Source organism: Bos indicus, chromosome 5 (genome assembly GCF_029378745.1).
Source record: "Bos indicus isolate NIAB-ARS_2022 breed Sahiwal x Tharparkar chromosome 5, NIAB-ARS_B.indTharparkar_mat_pri_1.0, whole genome shotgun sequence".
Taxonomy (NCBI): Eukaryota; Metazoa; Chordata; class Mammalia; order Artiodactyla; family Bovidae; genus Bos; species Bos indicus.
In genome coordinates this window covers 93,469,654-93,494,663 of record NC_091764.1, presented here as the reverse complement: position 1 = coordinate 93,494,663, position 25,010 = coordinate 93,469,654, and the positions used below count along the sequence as shown (strand labels likewise).

General features: G+C 41.0%; 1 protein-coding gene across 1 annotated transcript; it reads left to right on the top strand.

The window, feature by feature from the left end:
- The first annotated feature begins 1,600 nt into the window (after nt 1-1,600).
- Nucleotides 1,601-24,970, top strand: MGST1 (microsomal glutathione S-transferase 1). Its single transcript, XM_019961493.2, has 4 exons — nt 1,601-1,754; nt 9,610-9,750; nt 12,553-12,647; nt 24,360-24,970. The coding sequence occupies exons 2-4, from the start codon at nt 9,625-9,627 to the stop codon at nt 24,604-24,606; spliced, it is 468 nt and encodes a 155-aa protein (XP_019817052.2). The 5' UTR covers nt 1,601-1,754; nt 9,610-9,624; the 3' UTR covers nt 24,607-24,970.
- Nucleotides 24,971-25,010: the final 40 nt, after the last annotated feature.

Sequence of the window (25,010 nt, the reverse complement as noted above, 5' to 3'; positions counted from 1 at the left end):
TCTCACATCCATACGTGACCACTGGAAAAACCATAGCCTTGACTAGACGAACCTTTATTGGCAAAGTAATATCTCTGCTTTTGAATATGCTGTCTAGGTTGGTCATAACTTTCCTTCCAAGGAGTAAGCGTCTTTTAATTTCATGGCTGGAGTCACCATCTGTAGTGATTTTGGAGCCCCCAAAAATAAAGTCTGACACTGTTTCCACTGTTTCCCCATCTATTTCCCATGAAGTGATGGGACCGGATGCCATGATCTTCATTTTCTGAATGTTGAGCTTTAAGCCAACCTTTTCACTCTCCACTTTCACCTTCATCAAGAGGCTTTTGAGTTCCTCTTCACTTTCTGCCATAAGGGTGGTGTCATCTGCATATCTGAGGTTATTGATATTTCTCCTGGCAATCTTGATTCCAGCTTGTGTTTCTTCCAGTCCAGCGTTTCTCATGATGTACTCTGCATATAAGTTAAATAAACAGGGTGACAATATACAGCCTTGACGTACTCCTTTTTCTATTTGGAACCAGTCTGTTGTTCCATGTCCAGTTCTAACTGTTGCTTCCTGACCTGCATACAGATTTCTCAAGAGGCAGGTCAGGTGGTCTGGTATTCCCATCTCTTTCAGAATTTTCCACAGTTTATTAAGTGCCAATGGCAAGTGCCAATTTGTAGTTGACTGAAGTTACATCCATAAATACTGTTGTGGGACAAGGAGGCTTGAGATGTTGTTGTCATTCCGTTGCTAAGTTGTGTCAGACTTTTTGCAACCCCATGGACTGCAGCACGCCAGGCTCCTCTGTCCTCCACTCTCTCCTGGAGTTAGCTCAAACTCATGTCCTTTGAGTCAGTGATGCCATCTAGCCGTCTCTCCCTATGTTGTCCCCTTCTACTCTTGCCCTCAATCTTTCCCAGCATCAGGGTCTTTTCCAATGAGTGGGCTCTTTACATCAGGTGGCCAAAGTATTAGAGCTTCAGCTTTAGCATCAGTCCTTCCAATGAATATTCAGGACTGTGATCTGCTTTAGGATTGACTGATTTGATGTCCTTGCAGCCTAGATACTGGTATTGGAATAACTACACCTTTCTTAAACACTCCCCTTAAGTCTTTACAAAAGCTATACTAAGCTGATTGTGTAAGAGCTGACCCAGTTTAATTTCTTCCTCTGAACCCTTTCTGTTCAGAGTGGGGAAGCAAATTGTCCAGGATCACTGATTTGGAAGACTTTTAGGTAATCTACACCAAAGGTTACATCGTTGTCAGTGCCAGCCTTTCGAAGCAGGGAAAGCAAAGTTCAACAGAAGTATCAGCGACTTCTAATCAGGTTCCTTCCTTGCCCCGCCCCCTAGATTTAAACCTTCTCTAAAGCTTTCAGTGGTTTCAACACTGAAACCTTTAAAAATTGCAACTGCATAAACTTGAAAGGTCCCCAGGCGCTGCAGCGAGCAAGTGGCCTTTGCAGTTGAGAGCTTCCGCCCGCGGGGAAAAGAAAGAGTTCCGAAAGCGCAACCGATGGGTGGCGGTTACTCCGAGAGAGAAAAATCAGGCGACTTAGGGGAGGAGTTTGGGCGAGGTCGACCCGAGTGCTTTCAGCTACCCGGAGCCAAAAGCAGAGGAAATTAACCAGAGGGGGCGTGGCCTCTGTGTCCCGCCAGCCCCGCGCAGTGAAAAGTCCCACAGCTCCCGCGCAACGCGCTTCTGGGACCGGCTCGCGGTCTTTCTCCTGCTCAGATTCACAGCACCTGCTCGGGAGTGGTGTGTAAGTAGAGGGTGAGAAGAGAGAGGGTGGCGCCGGGAAGGGGGCCGGGGTGGCAGGTGCAGGCTTGGAGTATCTCTGCCGACCTGAAACTTGTTTGCACAGAGTAACTGCTAAAAGTTTGCTTTTCAATCCACTACTTTTAAAAGGGAGTTTCGTTCCTTTACCCCCCAACCCCGTAGATAAACTGTCAAACTCCAGGATTAAAACTTGAGAGAATAATTCTTTTTGTGTTTAAGCGATGATTTACCTACTTTGAATTCTCAAGCCAAGGGAGCATCCACTTGGAAAGGGCGCCAGTTGAGCTTTGGGGGAGTAAAACGTGAGCTCATGTAACAACAATCGAGGAATGGCTGCAGTTTAAGAAACTTCTGTTCATCCTAAGGGGGTAAAATCCTGCAGAACTTCTGAGATCCAGGACAAACTGGCCTTTGCATCGCCTGAAAGATAGAACTTGCTTTTCTTGGTTCACTTTGACAGGCCAGAGAAACATCAGCAAGGTAAAAATAATAGTAATAATGAACAAAGTGCAGCATGACCTGAATCAGATCCTATTAGATGAATTAGATACCACAGAGTCAGACATGACTGAAGCAACTTGGCAGCAGCAGCAGCAGCAGTCAGTTGACTGGAAAGCTAAGGATCAACCCCCTTGGGAAGGTTCTCAACTGTGGGGGTGGGTGGGGGGAGCCCAGTCTGGAGGTGGAAGCCATGTGGAAGGAGTAGAGGAGAGAGGAGCCCTTCCCTGGGAGTTAAGGCCTCATCTGTGACTGCCATTGCTGCACTTGGGCGGTGGGGGCCAGGGTGCCTGCAGATTCTATCTCCCTGCTGCGGCGTTCTTTGAAATAGTCACAAGCCCTTTTGGTAGTCCTGACACCACTTTTTATTTTCTCCTTTTCCCTCTGCTGTTTACTCTCTAAGAAAGTGCCAAGTGGGCTGTCATCAAACATTATTGAATAGCCTTTGGAAACTTGTCCAGACCCCCAGCTAACAGGCTTTAAACCAGGCCAGCCCAGTGTTCTCAGAGCCCTAGCCTGCTGTGAATACCAAAGAAGACACACCTTTTGAGTTCTTGGGGAATTAGGCTGGTATTGAGTTTTGCTGTCTTCTGAAGTTTCCAAAGTAAGAGGCCTGTGTGTGTGTGTGTGTTGACCATCTTTGAAAAATAGCAAATCAGTCCAAATTTGCATATTACTTTCTGTGGCAGGGGCGGTTTTTCTGAGGGTTTGAGAGTGGAGTTTCTTTAATGCTGAGACTAGAAAAGGAGGTCAGCATAGTTTCCTGAGCATAGTCCCCCTCCCCCCACAGCCCAGCAGCATTCCCCCCACCCTCACCCCGAACACCTGGGCCCTGAAGCATAGGGGGCCATGTCTGCAGTCACTCAGTCTTTTCCATAAATTCTAGAACTCACAAACAGCAAGGAGACCACTGAACTGTCTTTTCTCTTTATCTCACGGGCAGTGTTCTGTTGCTTTAAGAAGGTCTGAAATCGCAGAGTCCTGACCGTGGGAATGTGTGCTCACATTTTCTATGTGTTGCACAATATTGATGGAGAAAGGCCGCCATAAATAAGAGAACTTTGCTCTTTTTGGCCAAGAGTCTATAAAGAGAAGCGGGCTATTTCTCAGTTAATAGTATCTGTCACTAAACTGTGATAGACAATAAGGGGTGGGGGTGGGATTCTAGGGGGAGGGTGAGGGGGATAAAACAGGAAGGGGATTTGACAGAAAGAATTCCCCCGAAGACCAGGGTAGTCCAGAATTCTCCTTGATGGGGGATAGCCTACAGGTCCAATATTAGAGAAAACTGGGTTCCAGTCTTGGGCCCTCCACTGTGAATTTGGGTCAGATTACTAATTCTACCTCTCTGGGTCTCAGTTTCGTTATATGTTCAAGGTAGAGATGAATATTTGCTCTGACTACTTGAATTTCTCCAAGTTCTCAAGAGAGATAATGCTATGGCCTTTGAAAACTCTGAAATTGTATCCTCAATGCTTAGAACAGTGCCAAGGTAAGGGCTTATTTATTCACCAAATACTTACCTAGCACTTACCAGATCCCACTGCCTTTCTTTTTTCATTTTTTTATTTCAAACTTTTTATTTTGTACCGCGGCATAGCCAATTAACAATGCTGTGACAGTTCCAGGCAAACAGGGAAGGGACCCAGCCACTCATAGGCACACATCCACTCTTTCCCAGACTCCCCACTTTATGCTCTATTCACTTAATCCTCCCAAGAGTTTTGTGAGGTAGGAGGTTTTATTAACCTCATGTTGCAGGGAAGATTCGTTAATCACAGCTGGTAAATGACAGAATTGGATCCACTACATCTAGTTCTGGAGCCTGTCTTTGTCCTTTGTAAAGGCACCCCCTCCACATTAGGTGACTGAGTCCCCTTCTCTGGTGAGATAGGTACATATATTCTCTATTATGCCAACCAATGAAAGGGACAACACACTGTCCAAATAGAATTCATCACTGGAATAATTTCTGTAACTCATCACCAAGTTTCATGTTTTGCTCTGCTTACTTTTCTTAGAAAATTTCTACTGCATTCCTTGACCACTCAAACCACTGAACACTTTAACTTCTGAATTATTATTATTACTGCTCTACCGCTCTCCTCTCTCGATGATCTTTCATGAACAAAGTTTCTAGTAACTTCTTTTTGGAGTGCAGTGCAATGGCATGGTGCAAGTTCAAGGCAGCTATCAACAAATAAACCTTGAAAAAAAAAGTCTAGATTAGCGCCACCTAGTTTTATGCTATAAATTACTCCTATTTCTTAATGTCTTACCTTTAGCTCTGCTTACCCCACCCTCAGATGTGCTGGGAGTGGATCACGTCCATCCTCAGAGGCGATTTGTGGGCCCACAGAGTGCAGTGTCAGGAGCTCAGTATTGGCCATCTCCCAAAACCACAGACTGGAGGAGCTAAGCCACATTCTTGGGGATTGAGAAATTCTCTCTGTGAAGTACACTTTGTGCATTGTTCACATTTAGAGGGAAAAAAAAAAAAAAAAAAAAAAATCCTGCCGTTGACCTTTGTCCCCAACTGCTCAAGATTTTGTGTTCTTTTTCCAGCAACAGTCTGAAAGTCTTCCACCTTTTCTTTCCTCTTTCAATACCCATGTTTACTGAGAGAAAACTATCTTCTCAACTTTTCTTTCACTGCTAAATGCATTTCATTCTGAGAACATTGGTGAAGACCTACCAAAACCTGTTGACTTTTAAAACTAGGGTTGGATGGTAGCACCTCCTACTTGATAAACTTTTCTTGTTTGTTTTTTTTTTTTTTTAAATTAACCTCCCTGCTGTGTCTGTCCAGAGACATAGGATTTAGGGATTCCTTATTAAGCTAATTACTCCAAGTGCACTGTGAAGTCGGAGAAGGCAATGGCACCCCACTCCAGTACTCTTGCCTCGGAAATCCCATGGACGGAGGAGCCTGGAAGGCTGCAGTCCATGGGGTCGCTGAGGGTCGGACACTACTGAGCGACTTCACTTTCACTTTTCACTTTCATGCATTGGAGAAGGAAATGGCGACCCACTCCAATGTTCTTGCCTGGAGAATCCCAGGGACGAGGGAGCCTGGTGGGCTGCCGTCTATGGGGTCGCACAGAGTCGGACACGACTGAAGTGATTTAGCAGTAGCAGTACTGTGAAGAAGAATGCAGTTTATTGGTGACTCCTCCCCACCCCCATACTAGAACAATAGTAGATACATTAAATGTTGCAAAAAGCAAGGGGTGAAGGCTTCCTGGCAGTCTAGAGGTTGAGACTTTGCCATGTAGGCGGGTGTGGGTTTGATCCCTGTCGGGGGTGGGGCACTAAGATCTCACATGCCTTGGTGGCCAAAAAAAAAAAAAAGGCCCCATAAAACAGAACCAGTGTTTTAACAACTGGTTCTTTGCCCAGCAACAGTTGGGAAGAAAATCCACAGCAAAAAAAAAAAAAAAAATCTTTAAAAATGTTACTAAAAGTATAATGTTATCTTGCACTGAGAAATGTGGACTGAAAAAAACATAATGTGAGAGCTATGAGTTCAGTTTTTGCTGAGGCTTACTGAGGACTGTAGTCCAGGAGACAGCCCCTCAGCTAGCTTCTCTAAAGCTGAGGAACTTCTCTAAAGAGGTAGATGGAGAAGTCAGTATATAAATGATTTGGTAAAGGGGGTATGTGCAGTCAAACCCAGATCTTGGTAGAAGGTTGCTGCTGGTTATGAGGAATAGATGTCTCCATTAATGATTTTAGTGCTTTTCTAGGTATGAGAAGATACAATAAATCTGGCTCATAAAAGTTTCTCCCAGAAAATGTCTAACTATCTGAAAGCCAGTTTTGCCAGTTTTCCTAGAACACAGGGTGACTTCTTTCAGATAAACTCTGAACTCATTTCAGGGCATGATAAAGATTCTCATAGAATCAGATGGCAAGTGACAGTCTTTAGCTGGCAGAATCTATCATACTTGCTTTCAAGACTACTGACCTGTGGAGGTGGATTAATTTGCTACTGTGTGTGTGTGTGTGTGAGTGTTTAAGCTAAATGCAGCTGATCCTTGAACATCATGGGGGTTGGGGACCTATCCTATGGGTAGGTGAGAATCCACGTATAACTTATAGTCACCCCCTCCTTATACACAGTTCCTCTATATCCATGGCTCTGCATCTGCAGATTCAACCAACTACTGATTGTGTACCACTCTGGTATTTAGTATCGAAAAAAATCCAAATATAAGTAGATCCACATGATTCAGATCTGTGTTGTTCAAGGGTTAACTGTACATTTCTATTTGCCTGAACCCAAGGAGGCTATTTTTAGCCTACCTTTCAAACTAGAGATTGCTTAGGAAGCTTTGGGTTTTTATTTCCAAAATGGGACTAATACTTACCTTGTAGTATAATTGGAAGAAGAAGGAAGATAACTGGTAGAATGGGTGCTGGCACTGGGGCAGGTGTAGGGTAGGGGCAGGATAGGCATTCACTCAATGTTAGCTGAATCAGAATTAAGCAGTTTGCAGTCTCTTGAAGGAGACAGTGCAGTGTGGTTGGTTTATGAGATGTGAGATCAGAGACTTGGGTTCTTCTCCCAGTGTGGCTACTCAATATCTCTAATTTCCATTGTTTTCATCTGTAGAATAGATATACTCATGAGGATTATAGTCTTATAGAAATTATGTAAGGTAACGCACATAAAGTACATGGTATAATATAGCCAAGTCTTATAAAATTAAATATATATGTATTATATATATATAGACATATATATAGACTTGTCACATTCAACAGTAACATACAGACAACTGGATGACCAGTAGCAGAGTCTGGAAAGATATATAGGTTTATAGATTTTTGGTAGATGGATAAAATGATTAGAATAATTTCTCTAAATAGGTTGCATGCAGGGGTTGAGTTTTAAAGGCAGGAACAGATATGTCTGCAAGAGGCAACACTCCATGCTAAGCCAGTAAAATGGTGTTTAAGCTTGGGTATGAGAAAAGATGGGCTTCCCAGGTGGCACTAGTAGCAAAGAACCCACCTGCCAACGCAGGAGACGTAAGAGACGCGGGTTTGATCCCTGGGTCGGGAAGATCCCCTGGAGAAGGGCACAACAACCCACTCCAGTATTCTTGCCTGGAGAATCCCATGAACAGTGGAGCCTGGCGGGCTACAGTCCATAGGGTTGCAGAGAACTGGACATGACTGAAGCGACTTAGCATGCATGCACATATGCACTCATGATAAAAGATGTGTGTTTATGTGGAAGAAAGAGAAGGTGTAGTAGTGGGGCTGATCATAGAACAGAGGAGGTTAAAAAGAATGTCAGATAATTCTTACCCACTTGGATTTGAGTATCATCTGTGCACCCCTTCTTCCTCCTCCTGAGCACTTCCCCAGTTACTCTTCCAACTCTAGATTCAGGGAGTTACATTCCATTTACTCTTGACAGCTTTTCGATGGGAGTAAATATAGAATATGAAGTGACTTGAAGAGTTTTGTAAAGCTAATCCTCCTCCCCTTGTCCCTTCTATGAAAGTATCATAAATGCTTATTTCTCCCCCCACATTTGCAAGCCTTTTATTTTATGTTTCCATTATCCTGTTTCACCCTCTTCACTTGTGTTGGTGTGAATGAGGACCCTGGCCATGGTGATCGTGATGATCATGATAAGGAGATAATAAGCTTTATTGAGGGTTTTCATGGACCTGGCACTGTGCTAGGTATGTTCCACATGTTATCTCACTTAAATCTTGACAATAACCCACTAAGTTGGGAGATGCCAACTCATTGGAAAAGACCCTGATGCTGGGAAAGACTGAGGGCAGGAGGAAAATGGCGGGGACAGAGGATGAGATGGTTGGATAGCATCACCGATGCAATGTACCTGAGTTTGAGCAAACTCCCGGAGATGCTGAAGGACAGGGAAGCCTGGCGTGCTGCAGTCCGTGGGGTTGCAGAGTTGGACACGAGTTAGTAACTGCTGAACAACAACTATTCCTATCTTACCAATGAACAAATCCAGTTCACAGAGGCTAAATCTCTAAAGCAAAGACAATAACCAAATGATGTGACTGGAATTCAAATCCTGGAGTCTGAGATCTTGATTACCACTGAAATGACAAAAGGTTGTGAACTGGATTTATAAAGAAGGGCATGTATGAGAACTTAGGCATTTCTACTCAAACATTAATGGTACTACTATGTACATAGTCTGATGTTTTGAAAGAGATTCATGGATTCTGGTTTGTGTCCAATTTGTGGCTCATCTTGATGCAAAATATGATTTTATTCTAGCTTTAGTGAAGTTAACCTATGTATATTTGCTTGTGATAACCCCTATATTTTCATTTTCACACAGTACTTGTTTGATATGTTCAAGCTTAATAATATAGAACCAGAAAAAACCAGGGAGGGGGTGAGATGAATTGGGAGATTAGGACTGACATATATACGCTATTGATACTATGTATAAAATAGATGACTAATGAATGAGAGCCTACTCTACAGCACAGGGAACTCTACTTAGTGCTTAGTTGTGACCTAAATGGGAAGGGAATCCAAAAAAAGAGTGGCTGTATGAATAGGTATAGCTGATTCACTTTGCTGTACACTAGAAATTAATACCGGAGAAGGCAATGGAAACCCACTCCAGTACTCTTGCCTGGAGAATCCCAGGGACGGGGGAGCCTGGTGGGCTGCCCTCTATGGGGTCGCACAGAGTTGGACACGACTGAAGCGCTTTAGCAGCAGCAGCAGCAGAAATTAATACGACATTGTAAAGCAGCAGCTGCTGCTGCTGCTGCTAAATCGCTTCAGTTGTGTCCGACTCTGTGTGACCCCACAGATGGCAGCCCACCAGGCTCCCCTGTCCCTGGGATTCTCCAAGCCAGAACACCAGAGTGGCTTGCCATTTCCTTCTCCAATGCATGAAAGTGAAAAGTGAAAGTGAAGTCGCTCAGTCGAGTCCAACTCTTAGCAACCCCATGGACTGTAGCCTACCAGGCTCCTCTGTCCATGGGATTTTCCAGGCAAGAGTAAAGCAGCTATACTCTAATAAAAACAAAATAAAAAAAAAAGAACACCATGGATAAGAGCAAAGACTATTTGTACTTCTTGACTTACATAAAAAGAGTAACTTAAATAAATGATTAAAATGGAAAAAAAAAGAACTAAAAAAAAAAACATGATACTATTCATTAAAAAAAATCTAAATGATTATTTTTTCTTCAAATAACTCAAAATATTTTCAAGAACAATGTGGTTAATACTGTAGTATAAGGACACCAAGTGACCATCAAGTTATTTGGGGGTATGTATGTCTGTTTTTTCCTATCTTATCTAAAATCTTTTAAACATTCCAGACCAAAATCAAAAAAATGGCCAACCTTTCGCAGCTAATGGAGAATGAAGTATTCATGGCCTTTGCCTCCTACACGACAATTGTGCTTTCAAAAATGATGTTTATGAGCACTGCAACTGCATTCTATAGACTGACAAGAAAGGTAAGACATGGGAGGCAGTATTTTAACAGTTGGGATTCTGGAAAGCAATTTTCTTTTTTTTTTTTTGTGAAACCCAGTGGCATATTGTTTAATACTGTAAATGAATATGCAGTCATTTAGTTCAAGTGGTTCTGATATATTTACAGAATAGGTAGTTTCTCCCAGAAATCAGTAAATGGTTGTTTGTTTTTATTGTTCAGTTAGCATATGAGATTTCTGAAGTATCAGATTTTTCAAGGAAACTTTGTGATATTGAAGTTAATTTTGCTAACTAGAGCTTAGAAAATAGTCACTTTCTAGACAGTGAATTGATGTTTTCAGCTCTATTACAGATCAGGGATATGCCTTAGGGCACAGAATTAAGTTCTTATTGTTATCAAGAGAGTCTCTATGATTGGGACAAGGCATTTGAATTCTGTGTTGTTATGATTTCTTAAGTGAATAGTATTTCTACCCAGCATTATAACAATTTTTTTTTTAATGGAGGCTTGGGGAAGGTGGTAGAAAGTTTTGAAACACATAACCCATATAGAGGGGTAGAGCTTCCCTGATGGCTCAGTAGAAAAGAATCCACCTGCAGTGCAGGAGATGCAAGAGACATGGATTCAGCCCGTGGTCTAGGCAGATCCCTGGAGGAGAAAATAGCAACCCACTCCAGTATTCTAGCCTACAGAATCCCATGGACAGAGGAACCTGGCAGGCTGCAGTCCATGGGGTCTCGAAAAAGTCGGACACGACTGAGTGACTGAGCACGCAACCTGTATGCCAGTTGGTTTTGTGACAACAGTGACATGGGTAAAGCAAAGCTACACAGTTAGATGGTTTTTACTGGTGTGACTCCTGTGCCCGTTCACCAGCTTCTTTCTGGAAAACATCATTTCTCTCTCTTGGTCCCAGTCCTGAGTTTCTGTCCTCCAGAGCCTTGCTTTATTTAGAAGTCATAGTCCTCCCTAAGGTATTTCCTTATTACTGTCTTGAGGTATCATTCCTTCCCAATGATGTTTGCATTTTAATGGGGCACATATCCACACGGGTAAACCTCTTGGCTATAAAGTGGCTGCTACTACCGGGTCTTAACTCAGTGGTAAAGAATCCACCTGCCAGTGCAGGAGACATAAGAAATGGGGATTTGATCCCTGAGTCAGGAAGTCCCCTGGAGCAGGAAATGGCAACCCACTCCAGTATTCTTGCCTGGGAAATCCCATGGACAGAGGAGCCTGGTGGACTATGGTCCATGGTGGTCTCAAAAGAGTCAGACACAGCTGAGAGACTAAACGAGCAACCACCAGATCCTCACTATCCTCTAGAAAACTGTGACGTCAAGGACAGCAGAAATGTTGCTTGTCTTAGAAGAAAAGGGGAAGGGAATTCGAATTTGTGAAGTGCCAGTGATCTATGCTAGGCACCGTGACACTCTGTGTGCCAGGTCATGGAAGCATTTTACATAATTGTTAGCATTATCCTGTGAGATGAGCATTACTCTTCCCATTTTATGGATGAGGAAATCAAAATCAGAGTGGTTCAGTAGTTTTCCCAAGATTACACACCAACCAAGGCTGAGGCTGAGATTCAAATTCAGATTGGTTTAAACTCCTATTTCAAGCACTTTCCGTTGTAATACATTATTTACTTACTCAAAATCTCTTTATTGAACATCCAGTATGTGCCATGCATTTATTTCAGAACCAGACAGACAGATCTGCCCTCAAGAGCTGATCAGTTCTCCTCAACATCTTTATCTGAAATAAATGCTCATGTCGTATTAAGAAAAATACTATAATATTTATGAAGTTTCTCAGCTTAAATTAAGGCTAATTTTATAGTTCGTGTTTTTCTTTATTATAAATCATTAAATAGTGGAACATAAGTATTTTTAAATGCATGTTTCAAGTTTCAGGGAATAGGGAAATCATTTCAAAGAGCATAATAATGACAGGAAGGACTATGTACAAATATGCCCTGGAACATGTGCTTGGTGTTTATCGGAATGCAATTCAGCTTCTTATATTTCACTGGATTGTTCAACCTAAAGTTTTAGTTAATTCAGAGGAAAAAGAGGCACACATATCCTAACAAAGTACAAAACACTTTACCTCTCCCCACTCTTTTATGCTGCATGCCTGTTCTCTGGTATCTTTGGCAAATAAACTTATGACTTTCATATGAGCCAATCAGTTGGAAATAATGTTCTTCAGGAAAAGTGCATCAACATTACTATTAAATGCCAGTTCACCACAATAATAACTTTTTATTATTTTAATGAGGACTCAGAATTATACTTTTTTCTGGTTTTGCTGCCTTTTCACTGTTTTTATTTATTGGTTTTTATTTAAGTTCTTATTTATGCTTCTCTTTAAAAATTTTTTACACTGTTATTAAAAATTCAGGTTTTAAGAGAGATGCTTTCTCCTGTGTGTATGTGCTCAGTTGTGTCCAACTTTCTGCTACCTTATGGACTGTAGCCTGCCAGGCTCCTCTGTTCATGGGATTTCCCAGGCAAGAATACTGGAGTGGGTTGCCATTTCCTCCTCCAGGGGATCTTCTGGACCCAGGGATCAAACCTGCATTTTCTGTGTCTCTTATGTTGGCATGCAGATTCTTTACCACTAAGCTACCTGAGAATCCACATTCTTTCTCCTAGCACTGGGTTTGATCTATAGCTCCCAAATTTTTTTTTCACAATGACCAACTTGGATGCCTGTATTTCTTCTGATAAAATATGAATATCAGGTAGAGTACCCCCCCGCCCCATGTTATTTGGTATTTGAAATAGGTTTGTTTTTTTCTTGGTATTTGGAATAGGTTTTTGCCAACCCAGAAGACTGCGCGGGCTTCGGCAAAGGAGAAAATGCCAAGAAGTATCTTCGGACAGATGACAGGGTGGAACGTGTTCGAAGGTAAACCAGTGTCTCCTGAAATGACTCATTTGATCACAGGATGTTGGTCTCAGAGTCAAGTGAGGATGTTGGGGTCTTGAAGAAAAAGAAAAGTCAATCATTTTACCTACTGTGTATAATTATAGAAAATTAGCAATCTAGAAGTTTCCAACTATCACTGTGATTGCATGTATTTCCAATTTAGCTTTTCTGTGCACTTTGTTAGGGGTAATGACTTTGTTCTGTGTAGGGATTTATCAAAAGTAATGACAGGTAGGAGGTGAAATGAGGACGGTAGATACTTACAGTTTTTGTCCTCTTTCTCCAGAGGTGAGACTGTCAGCTTGGGTAAAAGTTTGAAGAACTAGGTATTTTTGTATAAAATGGAAAGTATGAACTTGGGAAATCTCTACCTATCATCTCTCTCTCTCCCTCCTTTGTAGATATTATATTTAATGTACAGAGAATTCAGTGAACAATGAAAAGCAAAAAGCCAAGATACCATCTACCCAGCTTCCTAGTGATACCACTAATAAACTTATTTTAAAAGCACATTCAATTCTAGTTCTGAAGGTATATTTCTTAATCCTTGTCATAAAGTGATGTAAATTACAAACTTTTTCTTTCATCTTTACTGAAGCTTAATTGACAAAATTGTAAGTGTACAATTTGCAGTGTACAATGTCATTTGATACACATATATGTTTCTAAGGAGTCCTTCCATTGAATTAATTGACATTAATTAATGAATTTCATTAATTAACACTTCCATCACCTCTCAGATTTCATCTCTCCTCCCCTCTCTTTTGGTGAGAACATTTAAATTCTGCTCTCATAGCAACTTTCAGTTATATGTGCTATGTGCTCACTTGCTCAGTAATGTCTGACTCTTTTGTGGCCCCCTGGACTCTTAACCCGCCAGCCTCCTCTGTCCATGGAATTTTCCAGTCAAGAATACTGGAGAGGGTTGCCATTTCCTACTCCATGGGATCTTCCCGACCCAGGTATTGCACTCGCATCTCTCGCATCTCCTGCATTGGCAAGCCGTTTCTTTACCACAGTGGCGCCTGGGAAGCCCCAGCTTTCAGTTACACAGTTACACAATAACAGTGTTATCTGCTGTAGTCAGTGTGTTATCCTTTAGATCCTCAGACCTTGTTCATCTTATAACTGACACTTAGTACTATTTTCTCAACCTCTCCAGATTTCCCCCAACCCCTATCCCCTGGCAACGACTACTTTCTGTTCTTATGAGTTCAGCCTTTTTTCCTTTTCGTAGATTCCATTTATAAATAATACCATACAATATTTGTCTTTCTCTGTCTTAGTGATTTCATTCACCATAATGTCCTCCAGGTTCATCCAAATGACAAGATTTCCTTTTTTTTTTTTTTAAGACCGAATAATATTCTGATCTTTTTGGGATAATGGTAGGTAAGTTCTGTGCTATGCTGTGCTGTGCTTAGTTGCTCAGTTGTGTCCAACTCTTTGTGACCCCATGGACTGTAGCCCGTGAGGCACCTCTGTCTATGAGGATTCTCCAGTCAAGAATACTGGAGTGGGCTGCCATGCTCTCCTCCAGGTATCTTCCCAACCCAGGGATCGAACACAAGTCTCTCGCATTGCAGGCAGATTTTTTTAACATCTAAGTCACCAGGGAGGACCTTCCAAACTGTTCTCCATAGTGGCTGTACTGGTTTACATTCCTGGCAGCAATGTAGAAGAGTTCTCTTTTCTCCATATTCTGGCAAGTATTTGCTACCTCTTGCCTTTTTCACAGTAGCCATCTTAATAGGTGTAATGTGATAACACATTTTAGTTTTGATTTGCATTTACCCAGCTGATTAGTGATGGTGAGTACCTTTTCATGTACCTCTTGGCCATTTGGATGTCTTCTTTGGAAAAATGGCTATTTGGGTCTCCCTTTTTTAATTGGATTATTTTATTTATCTATTAGTTTGGGGCTATGAAATTGTGAGTTCCTTATATATTTTTAATATTAACTGCTTATCAGATATGAGGTTTGCAAATATTTTTTCCCATTACATAACTTGCCTTTCAATTTTGTTGATGGCTTCTTTTGCTGAGCAGGAGCTTTTTGATTTGATGTAGTCCCACTTGTTTATTTTTTTTTTTTTTTTGCTTTTGGTGTCAAATTCAAAGATATCATTGCCAAGACCAGTGTCAAAGAGCTTATAACCTTTATATTGCCTCTAGAAATTTTATGGTTTCAGGTCTTATGTTCAAGTCTTTAATTCATTTTTGAGTTGATTTTTGTGTATGGTATAAGATAGGGTTCAGTTTCTTTTGCATGTGGAAATCTAGTTTTCCTGACACAATTTACTGCAGAGGCTGCCCTTTCCTGCTGTGTATTCTTGGCTTCTGTGTAAAAAATTGAGTATACATGCCTGAGTTTATTTTTGGGTTCTCTATTCTGTTCCATTGATCTGTGAGTCTGCTTTTATGCCAAAAAAATACTGACTTGTTGTCTATAGCTTTGTAATGTAGTTTGAAATCGGGAAGTGTGAAGTCTCCAGCTTTGTTTTTATTGCTCAAGATTGCTTGGATATTCAGGGTCATTTGTGGTTTCACACAAATTTGTGGACTTTTAAAAAAAATTCTTAAAAAATGCCGTTGGGATTTTGAGAGGGAGTACATTGAATCTGTAGATTACTCTGGGTTGTGTGGACATTTTAACAGTGTTAACAATTTTTCCAGTCCATGACGAGAGAATATCTTTCCATTTATTTATATTTCTTCTATTTCTTTCATCAGTATGTTATGGTTTTTAGTATATAGCTCTTCCCCTCTTTAAGTTTATTCCTAAGCATTTTATTCTTTTTGATGCTATTTTAAAGTTTGTCTTCCCCAGGTGACTTAGTGGAAAAGAATCCAGTTGCCAAGCAGAAGACAGGTTCAATCCCTGGGTCGGGAAGATCCCCTGGAGAAGGAAATGGCAACCCACTCCAGTATTCTTCCCTTGGAGATCCCATGGACAGAGGAACCTGCTGGGCTACAGTCCATGGGGACTCAAAGGGTCGGGTACAGCTTAGTGACTAAACAGCAACAGCAATAAAGTTAGTCTATTTTATCCTTCCAAAAAATCAGCTCTTCGTTTCATTGATTTTTTCTATTGTATTTTTAGTTTCTATTTCCTTTATGTCTATTCTGATCTTTGTTGTTTCTTTCCTTTACTAATTTTGGGCTTAGTTTGCTTTTCTTTTTTTAGTTTCTTGATACGTCAGGTTAGGTTGTTCATTTGAGATTTTTTTCTTAAATGTGGGCGTTTATCACTATAAACTTCATTCTTAGATTTCCTTTGCTGAGTCCTCATGAGTTTGGTATGTTCTGTTTCTATCTTTATCTGTCTCAAGATAGTATTGATTTCTCTTTTTTCTTTGACTTGTTTGTGAATTTTCCAGTTTTCTTTTTGTAATTGATTTCTAGTTTCATATTGTTGTGGTTGGAATAAATGCTTGATTTTGCACTTCTTAAATTTATTAAGACTTGCTTTTTGGTTTAAGATATGATCTATATTGGAGAATGTTCTATGTGTGCCTGGGAAGAATGTATATTCTGTTGCTGTTGGATGTAAAGTTCTATAAATGTCTTTTAGGTCCATCTGATCTAAGTGATCTTTCTAGATGATCTATCCATTGTTGAAAATGAGATATTGAAGTCCTCTATAATTATGGTATTGTTATTTCTCTTTCAGATCCGTTACTGTTTGCTTTATATATTAAAGTTTCCTATGTTGGGTGCATATATATTTACCAATGTTATGTCCTCTTAATGCCTTGATCCCCTTTATCATTATATAATGAACTTTTTTGTCTCTTGTTACAGTTTGTTTTGATATAAGTATAGATTTTTCAGCTTTCTTTTGGCTTCCTTTTGCATGGAATATCTTTTTCTACTCCTTCACCTTGTGTCTATGTATGACTTTAACTCTTCATAGGCAGCATATTGTTAGGTCTTGTCTTATTTTTGTCTGTTCACTCATTCTTATTTGATTGGAGAAGTTAGCCCATTTTGATTTAAAGTAATTTCTGATGCTTCCCTGGTGGCCCAGATGGTAAAGAATCTGAATGCAATGCAGGGGTCCTGAGTTTGATCCCTAAGTTGGGAAGATCCCCTGGAGAAGACAATGGCTACGCACTCCAGTGTTCTTGCCTGCAGAATTCCCAGGACAGAGGGGCCTGGTGGGCTACAGTCCATGGGGTCACCAAGAGTCAGACATGACTGAGTGACTAACGCTTTCACTTCACTTCTTGTACTTATTGCCATTTTGTTAATTTTTTTCTTCGTTGTTTTGGAATTCCTTTGTTCCTTTCTCTTTCATTGTGATTTGGTGATTTTTCTCTAAGGGTAAGCTTTGATTGCTTTCCTTTTATCTTTTGTGTATCTACTATGAGTTTTTACTTGGTGGTTACCCTGAGTCTTATGTAAAACATCTTGTTTTATATTAGTAATAGTCTATTTTAGGTTGATAACAACTTAGCTTTTAATGCAGGCAAGTGACTTAATGACTAAACAATAACAAATCTTAATCCACATTTTCTAACTGATTTATTGAGAAAGTTGAGGAAAGAGCCAAGTTTATATCAAAAGAAGAATATGAAGATGTGCACAAATGCAGGATTGAAGACTAAGTTAATCTTGAGACTATATACCATAAGGGAATCTGCAGAAATCTTTGGAGGGGCTTCAGACTTTCCAGAAAATCAAAAGTGAAAAGGCAAATATGATCTTGATTCTAAAGGGATTAGATGCTGCAGCTGATACCTGAATTAGAGAAGTAAATTTTTTTTTCAGTCTCCATTTCATTATCTATTTATACTCACCAAATTTTAGAAGTGTAGTCAAATATATTCATGGTGTTTCCTATCTTAACTATTCATCAGAAAACTAAATATCTAAATGTTTAAGTATGGCTGTGAAAACTCCTCACCGCTTCTTTAATTTTATATAATTTTGCTTATCCTGTGAAATGTGTCTAGAATTACACCACAGTGTAGGTGTGCAGTAGAAAACACTAAATGAAGATGGCACATAACTTCAGTGTTTCTCGTGTTAGAAAGATGGATTGGCAATAGAATCTCAGTAGAGGAAATTCTTCAGTGGGGAGGTCAGTCAAGATGGTGGCACAGGGGGCTCCTGAACTTCTCTCTTTACACTCGTGTTGTTGTTCAGATTGTTCGGTGGCTAAGTTCGGTGGCTAAGTCAGATGTGTCTGACTTTGTGACTCCATGGACCACAGTATGCCCATGAAAGCTTAGCTAAAGAAATAGTATTTGGGGATTTTAGATGCCTTCCACTCTCCCTTCTCAGCCCCTACTTCTGTCTCTCCTTGCCCATGGGATGGTATTTCTAGAGGAGAAAGCCATTATCCAAGCTGACCTTCTCATCAGATTGTGAACAACAAATAAAATTTAGTGACAACAATTGCCCTTAGTTGTGAAAGGAGTGAGTGCCCTTGAGGAGGTGCAGGGACTGTGTGTACAGCGCCCCCTGGTGATCAGACACTGGCTTTTCAATGTGGCAAGAAAGAATCTCCAGGAAAGAGAAGCTTCTAGTTTCCAGGTGTATTTTTTGAGATCAGATCAGTTCTGTTAACAAAGTGATTTACTAAATCACTTTTGGAGATACTTTTCAGAATAAAAGTTCCCACAATCTCCCCTCTCCATTTTTAACCTAGAATTTTTCTTTTTCATTACTTCTATTTGTAATTATCAAGTTGTTTCTATTAGCATATTTTGGTGACAGGGACTGAATTTGGCTACAAAGGGCATGAAAGTTATGCTTTTAGGCATGCAATATTGAGAAAATATACACTACACATATGGGACCCTTAATTAAAAATATAAAGTAATATGTGTTGAAATGTCAAGATAAGTAGCCTAAAGTAAGTTATTTATATTTTGGGCATATGGAAATCAATAATGACTAGAAAGCCTTTTACATTATGCATTTATTTAATCCTATCCCATACTGTTCTAGAAAGAATTCAAGACTATATACATTGCCCATGTGTGTGTGTGTGCATGCGTGCACACACACGCACACTTAGTCGCTCTGTCATGTCCAACTCTTTGCAGCCCCATGGGCTGCAGCCTGTCAGGGTCCTCTGTCCATGGGTTTTTCCAGGCAAGAATACTGGAGCGGGTTGCCATTTTCTACTCCTGGGGATCTTCCTGACCGAGGGATCAAACCCACGTCTTTTGCATCTCCTGCATTGACAGGTGAATTCTTTACCACTGAGTTACCTGGGAAGTCCCATGTAGATTCCTTACAACAAGATAAAAACCAGGGCAGCTGAAGAAATAAGGTGAAACATTTAAAAGAGAAAAAAAAAAAAAGAGTTTTAGTACTTAGGAAGAGATGTTTCGAATAAGCTACCTTCAGTGAAATTTTATTTGGGGATTTTAGATGCCTTCCACTCTCCCTTCTCAGCCCCTACTTCTGTCTCTCAATAGAGAATACCTCTTTTTTGAGACTTTTCAGTGGGGTCCAGTTGACACTCACTGGGAATTCTTGAAGGAAGTGGAGGATGGGATAAAACTTAAAGCTAGATGATTCCTTTCTGGCTCCAATGCATGAATGAAGCATTTATTGAGAGATTACTGTGTGTCTCACTGTCACTCCTTTTATTGGAATGCTGTAAAATGGCTTTAAGACTGACTCCCTGCCCTTGAGGGGTCTATAACTTTTCCACTGAAAAGCAGACTAACGTGCATGTGGTACTTAAAGAATGATATAAAGCTATCTCTCATTAGATGTTAAGTAGTAGGATACAAATATAACTTCCTAGGGTCTTTGGGAATATTTCATAAGGGAAGAAGTTGAAGAATGTTAGGATTTGGAAGGAAAAAAGGAGATGAGAGAACATGGGAGTTTGGAAAAATTTCTTTGCAGGAACTTGAACATACTGCTACATGCTGAGCATAAAGAGCTTTGGGTAAGAGAAAGGAGTCAGCTGGTCTGGTGTGAAGCTCCTTTTGCGGTTGGCCACCCCCTGACAGTTCTCAATGATGTATAGCAACTCTGGTTTAGGTCAGGGCGATGCTGAGATCTGAGTGGTTCTGATCTGACTGAAGCATCTTGAGCGCAGAGCAGGGCTGGAGTTAAGGTCAGTCCAGAACAAGCTTGCACCAAGGGGCATCTGCCCAAAAGAGAAAGGACATGGGAACATGGGATGATGGAGAGGAAGTAACAGACCCTGGTAGGAAGTGCTCATAAAGGTGGATGTCCATCTGCTACTAGATTTTGGTAGCCATCTAGGAATGACACAGAAATGAAGGAAGCTTCCCCTTTAGGATGCTTTCTGTTGTTTGAGTAGAGAAAGGGTTACAGTGGGAAGGTGATACTGAACTACAGCAGATGCTCACCGGGAGAGGGTGTGTCTGCGGTGGGGTCTAAAAGGAAGAGTGATCGACAGGTACACACTGTTATATTTAGAAAGGATAACCAGCAAGGACCTGCTGTAGAGCACAGGGAACTCTGCTCGATATTATGTGGCAGCCTGGATGGGAGGGGAGTCTGGGGGAGAATGAATACATGTATATGTATGGCTGGGTCTCTTTGCTGTCCACCTGAAACTATCACAACATTGTAAATCGGCTAGACTCCGATATAAAATAAAAAGTTAAAAAATAAAATTAAAGAAGAAGAGCATATAAGATGGCATAAATTAACACAGTGTGAGGCTCCATTGAAAACTGGCCTTACTAGAACAGTGAGGAATACTGTGAGACCATTTTGAGGGTTGAGGACAAGGAAAAGAACTGAATGAAAAAAATAGAGGGAGGCCAGAAAAAATGGAGAGGCCAGTAAGTTCCAAGGAACCCCTGCCCTTGAATTTCCTTCCCCAAAGCCCCACCACTGGAGCTATTTACCCCTAATTTTCCTTGACTTTCTTCTCTGTTTTCACACTGTATTCTATTTGTCAATTGCTTAATATAGACTTGGGGCTTCCCAGGCAGTGCAGTGGTAAAGAATCTGCCTGCCAGTGCAGGAGACATAAGAGACACAGGTTCGATCCCTGGGTCAGGAAGATCCCTTGGAGGAGGAAATGGCAACCCACTCCTGCATTCTTGCCTGGAGAATCCCATGGACAGAGGATCCATGGACAGGCTGCAGTCCATGGGGTCACAAAGAGTTGGACACAACTGAGCAACTGAGCGCAAACAGATTTCTACATGGTCTCATCATTATAGGTTCTTTCTCAACTTTAAAAATGTCTGTCCTTTTAGAATGTGGTAAAGGAGAAAAGTAACATGGCCTAGATGGGAGGTGAAGAAATATCTGTGGTCCGGCAGGAGAATTCAAAGGATCCAAACAAATACCCTTGATGTAATTGGTGATGTGAGCTCATCTTTAGTAGAAAATAGTGTTTCTGCCCTTTCTTGCCCACCTCGCTTTCAGTAACCCTTGGGTTGTTCCATAAAACAGAGGGAACAAGAATACTCATACCCTTTCTGTCTTGGCTTTATTTAGGAACATGTGGTTGTTTATTTAAATCTTTCAAAATTGTTATGTATCTAAGTTACTGTTACCTTCTGCATGCCTTTATGTTGTTATTCTGTTTGTCAGGAGAACTTAGAGATAATCTACAAGAGAAAGGAAAGGAGATGATAATGGTGATCTTTCAGATCAGATCAGATCAGATCAGTCGCTCAGTCCTGTCCGACTCTTTGCAACCCCATGAATCGAAAAAAGTGAAATTCGCTCAGTCGAATTTCAGTCCAGTCAATGGACTCTTTGCCACCCCATGCACTGCATAGTCTATGGAATTCTCCAGGCCAGAATACTAGAATGGGTAGCCTTTCCCTTCTCCAGGGGATCTTCCCAACCCAGGGATTGAACCCAGGTCTCTATCTTTCATTTTGAAATATGTATCAATAACTTGGGTTTTTCTTACCTCGGGCGTGGGGTATCTTCACGGCTGCTCCAGCAAAGCGCAGCCATTGCTCCTTACCTTGGACTAAGGGTATCTCCTCACCGCCGCCCTTCCTGACCTTCAATGTGGGATAGCTCCTCAAGGCCCTCCTGCGCCCGCGCAGCCACGGCTCCTTGGACGTGGGGTTGGTCCTCCCGGCCACCGCCCCTGGCCTCTGTCGTGCGGTTGCTCCTCTCCGCCGTGGCCCTTGGCCTCGGGCTTAGGGGCGTTGGGTAGCTCCTCCCGCCCGTCACCCCTGGCCTCAGGCTTGGGGCGTGGGGTATCTCCTCCCGGCGGCCGCTTTTGACCTTGGACGCGGGGTAACTCCTCTGGTCGCTGCCCCTGGCCTCGGGCGTGGGTTTCTCCTCCCGGCCGCCGCTGGGATATTCCAAATCCTGAAAGATGATGCTGTGAAAGTGCTGCACTCAATATGCCAGCAAATTTGGAAAACTCAGCAGTGGCTACAGGACTGGAAAAGGTCAGTTTTCATTCCAATCCCAAAGAAAGGCAATGCCAAAGAATGCTCAAACTACCACACAGTTGCACTCATCTCACACGCTAGTAAAGTAATGCTCAAAATTCTCCAAGCCAGGCTTCAGCAATATGTGAACCGTGAACTTCCAGATGTTCAAGCTGGTTTTAGAAAAGGCAGAGGAACCAGAGATCAAATTGCCAACATCTGCTGGATCATAGAAAAAGCAAGAGAGTTCCAGAAAAACATCTATTTCTGCTGTATTGACTATGCCAAAGCCTTTGACTGTGTGGATCACAATAAACTGTGGAAAATTCTGAAAGAGATGGGAATACCAGACCACCTGACCTGCCTCTTGAGAAATTTGTATGCAGGTCAGGAAGCAACAGTTAGAACTGGACGGGGAACAACAGATTGGTTCCAAATAGGAAAAGGAGTTCATCAAGGCTGTATATTGTCACCCTGTTTATTTAACTTATATGCAGAGTTCATCATGAGAAACGCTGGACTGGAAGAAACACAAACTGGAATCAAGGTTGCCAGGAGGAATATCAATAAATTTAGATATGCAGATGACACCACCCCTTATGGCAGAGAGTGAAGAGGAACTCAAAAGCCTCTTGATGAAGGTGAAAGTGGAGAGTGAAAAAGTTGGCTTAAAGCTCAACATTCAGAAAACGAAGATCATGGCATCCGGTCCCACCACTTCATGGGAAATAGATGGGGAAACAGTGGAAACAGTGTCAGATTTTATTTTTCTGGGCTCCAAAATCACTACAGATGGTGACTCCAGCCATGAAATTAAAAGACGCTTACTCCTTGGAAGGAAAATTATGACCAACCTAGATAGCATATTGAAAAGCAGAGACATTACTTTGCCAACAAAGTTTCATCTAGTCAAGGCTATGGTTTTTCCTGTGGTCATGTATGGATGTGAGAGTTGGACTGTGAAAGAAGGCTGAGCGCCGAAGAATTGATGCTTTTGAACTGTGGTGTTGGAGAAGACTCTTGAGAGTCCCTTGGACTGCAAGGAGATCCAACCAGTCCATTCTGAAGGAGATCAGCCCTGGGATTTCTTTGGAAGGACTGATGCTAAAGCTGAAAGTCCAGTACTTTGGCCACCTCATGTGAAGAGTTGACTCATTGAAAAAGACTCTGATGCTGGGAGGGATTGGGGGCAAGAGGAGAAGGGGACGACAGAGGATGAGATGGCTGGATGGCATCACTGACTCGATGGACGTGAGTCTGAGTGAACTCCGGGAGTTGGTGATGGACAGGGAGGCCTGGCGTGCTGCGATTCATGGGGTTGCAAAGAGTCGGACATGACTGAGCGACTGATCTGATCTGATCAATAGCTTACAAGTTCTATCAAAATCTCAATTTATAGTCTAGATTCTTAAGAAGTTTTTAACTGTGGAAACTAGAACAGGGTTACCAGATTTGAGAATTAAGTACTTTATAAATATATTTATAAATATATATATTTTTTACAAATACACACTTTATATTAAAAAAAAATCCTGTCAGTAATTGACGTGTCTTGTGTTCACCATCGTAGCCAGAGGTGCCATGAATTGGAGAAAAAGCTGTGTCTAAGCCATGCTTTCTGTTTTCTAGCTGTGGTATGAAATTCAGATCTAGGATGTATGCCTTTCCCTTTATTATTGTCTATCATGTTTGTGTATATTTTGCCCCATCACTACTAACTAATTCCTTTTGTAATTTTAGGATAGGTTGGCTGACATTTTTCCCATGTTTGAAAGGCTAGTTATATATTCTGTAATCTGTATGTAGAGAAAATGGAATTCTTGATATTAAGATTGGTAAATTGATTTCTGGTAACCTAGTGGCTTGGGTGAATGGGCAAGGGTGGTATCAGTGACCATTTTGCATCCTAGCACAAGTGAGGGGAGTCTTAAGAACGATACTAACCCAAAGGATTTTCTGCTTTTGGGAAGAATTTTTATAAGAGGAATCTTGAATTGCTGTTGTACAGACCTCAGAAGAAAAAAATATTTTATATGTATAAAAATGATGGGAGTTTTATTATGTAGACGCACTTTTGATATTCTTGGAAGTGCAAAAAGCCTTCTTTCTTATATATTGAGATACACTGAAAATAAAAGAAACAAAATAATGAGTCATTCTAAATAACAGCCAAGTGGATAGGGAAGCAAGGGAATTTGAGAGAAATAAAATGAATCTTACTTTGCATGTTGAAGATCCATTAACACTTCTATTTAGTTTCAGAAGAGAGGGGAAAGTGAATATATTTCTGCTGATTTTGAAATTAGGGTTTTACAAGTCATCTTTTTTTCCACAGAGCCCACTTGAATGACCTTGAAAACATCGTGCCATTTCTTGGTATTGGCCTTCTGTATTCCTTGAGTGGTCCAGACCTCTCTACAGCCATCCTGCACTTCAGACTCTTTGTCGGAGCACGAATCTACCACACGATTGCGTATTTGACACCCCTTCCCCAGCCAAATCGCGCTTTCGCTTTTTTCATTGGCTATGGAGTTACACTTTCAATGGCTTCCAGATTGCTGAAGAGTAAACTGTACCTGTAAAGAGAATCATACAACCCATCATCCAATGATTTTCTAAAAATTCTGTACTTCCAATTTATAATGAATCCTTTTATGATTTTAAGCGGGAGGGAAGCAGAGAAATTAAGATAGAGAAAACCCAATCTGCATATTAATGCCACCAATAGCCTTTATTCTTATTTTGTATTTACACAGGACATTTAACATAATTTTTAATTCCTTTGTCTTATTCATAAAGTACTTTGTCATAAATTTTGATTATAATTTGTAACATTTGTTCAACATATCATATTTTAAATCTTTAAAAAGAGTAAGTACAGGTATGTTAAACCTGTATTTCAGTGTTGATGAAATGGGTATATGAAATAAAGAATTCAGAGGATAATTTCATTTAGTTTTATTTTTCTCAAAATATTTACAAAAGT

Excerpts from the sequence above, each read along its gene's own strand:
- MGST1 (XM_019961493.2), top strand. The coding sequence starts at position 9,625 with ATGGCCAACCTTTCGCAGCTAATGGAGAATGAAGTATTCATGGCCTTT. Across the intron at positions 9,751-12,552 it reads TCTATAGACTGACAAGAAAG|GTTTTTGCCAACCCAGAAGA; the intron begins GTAAGACATGGG and ends TATTTGGAATAG. Across the intron at positions 12,648-24,359 it reads AGGGTGGAACGTGTTCGAAG|AGCCCACTTGAATGACCTTG; the intron begins GTAAACCAGTGT and ends TTTTTTCCACAG.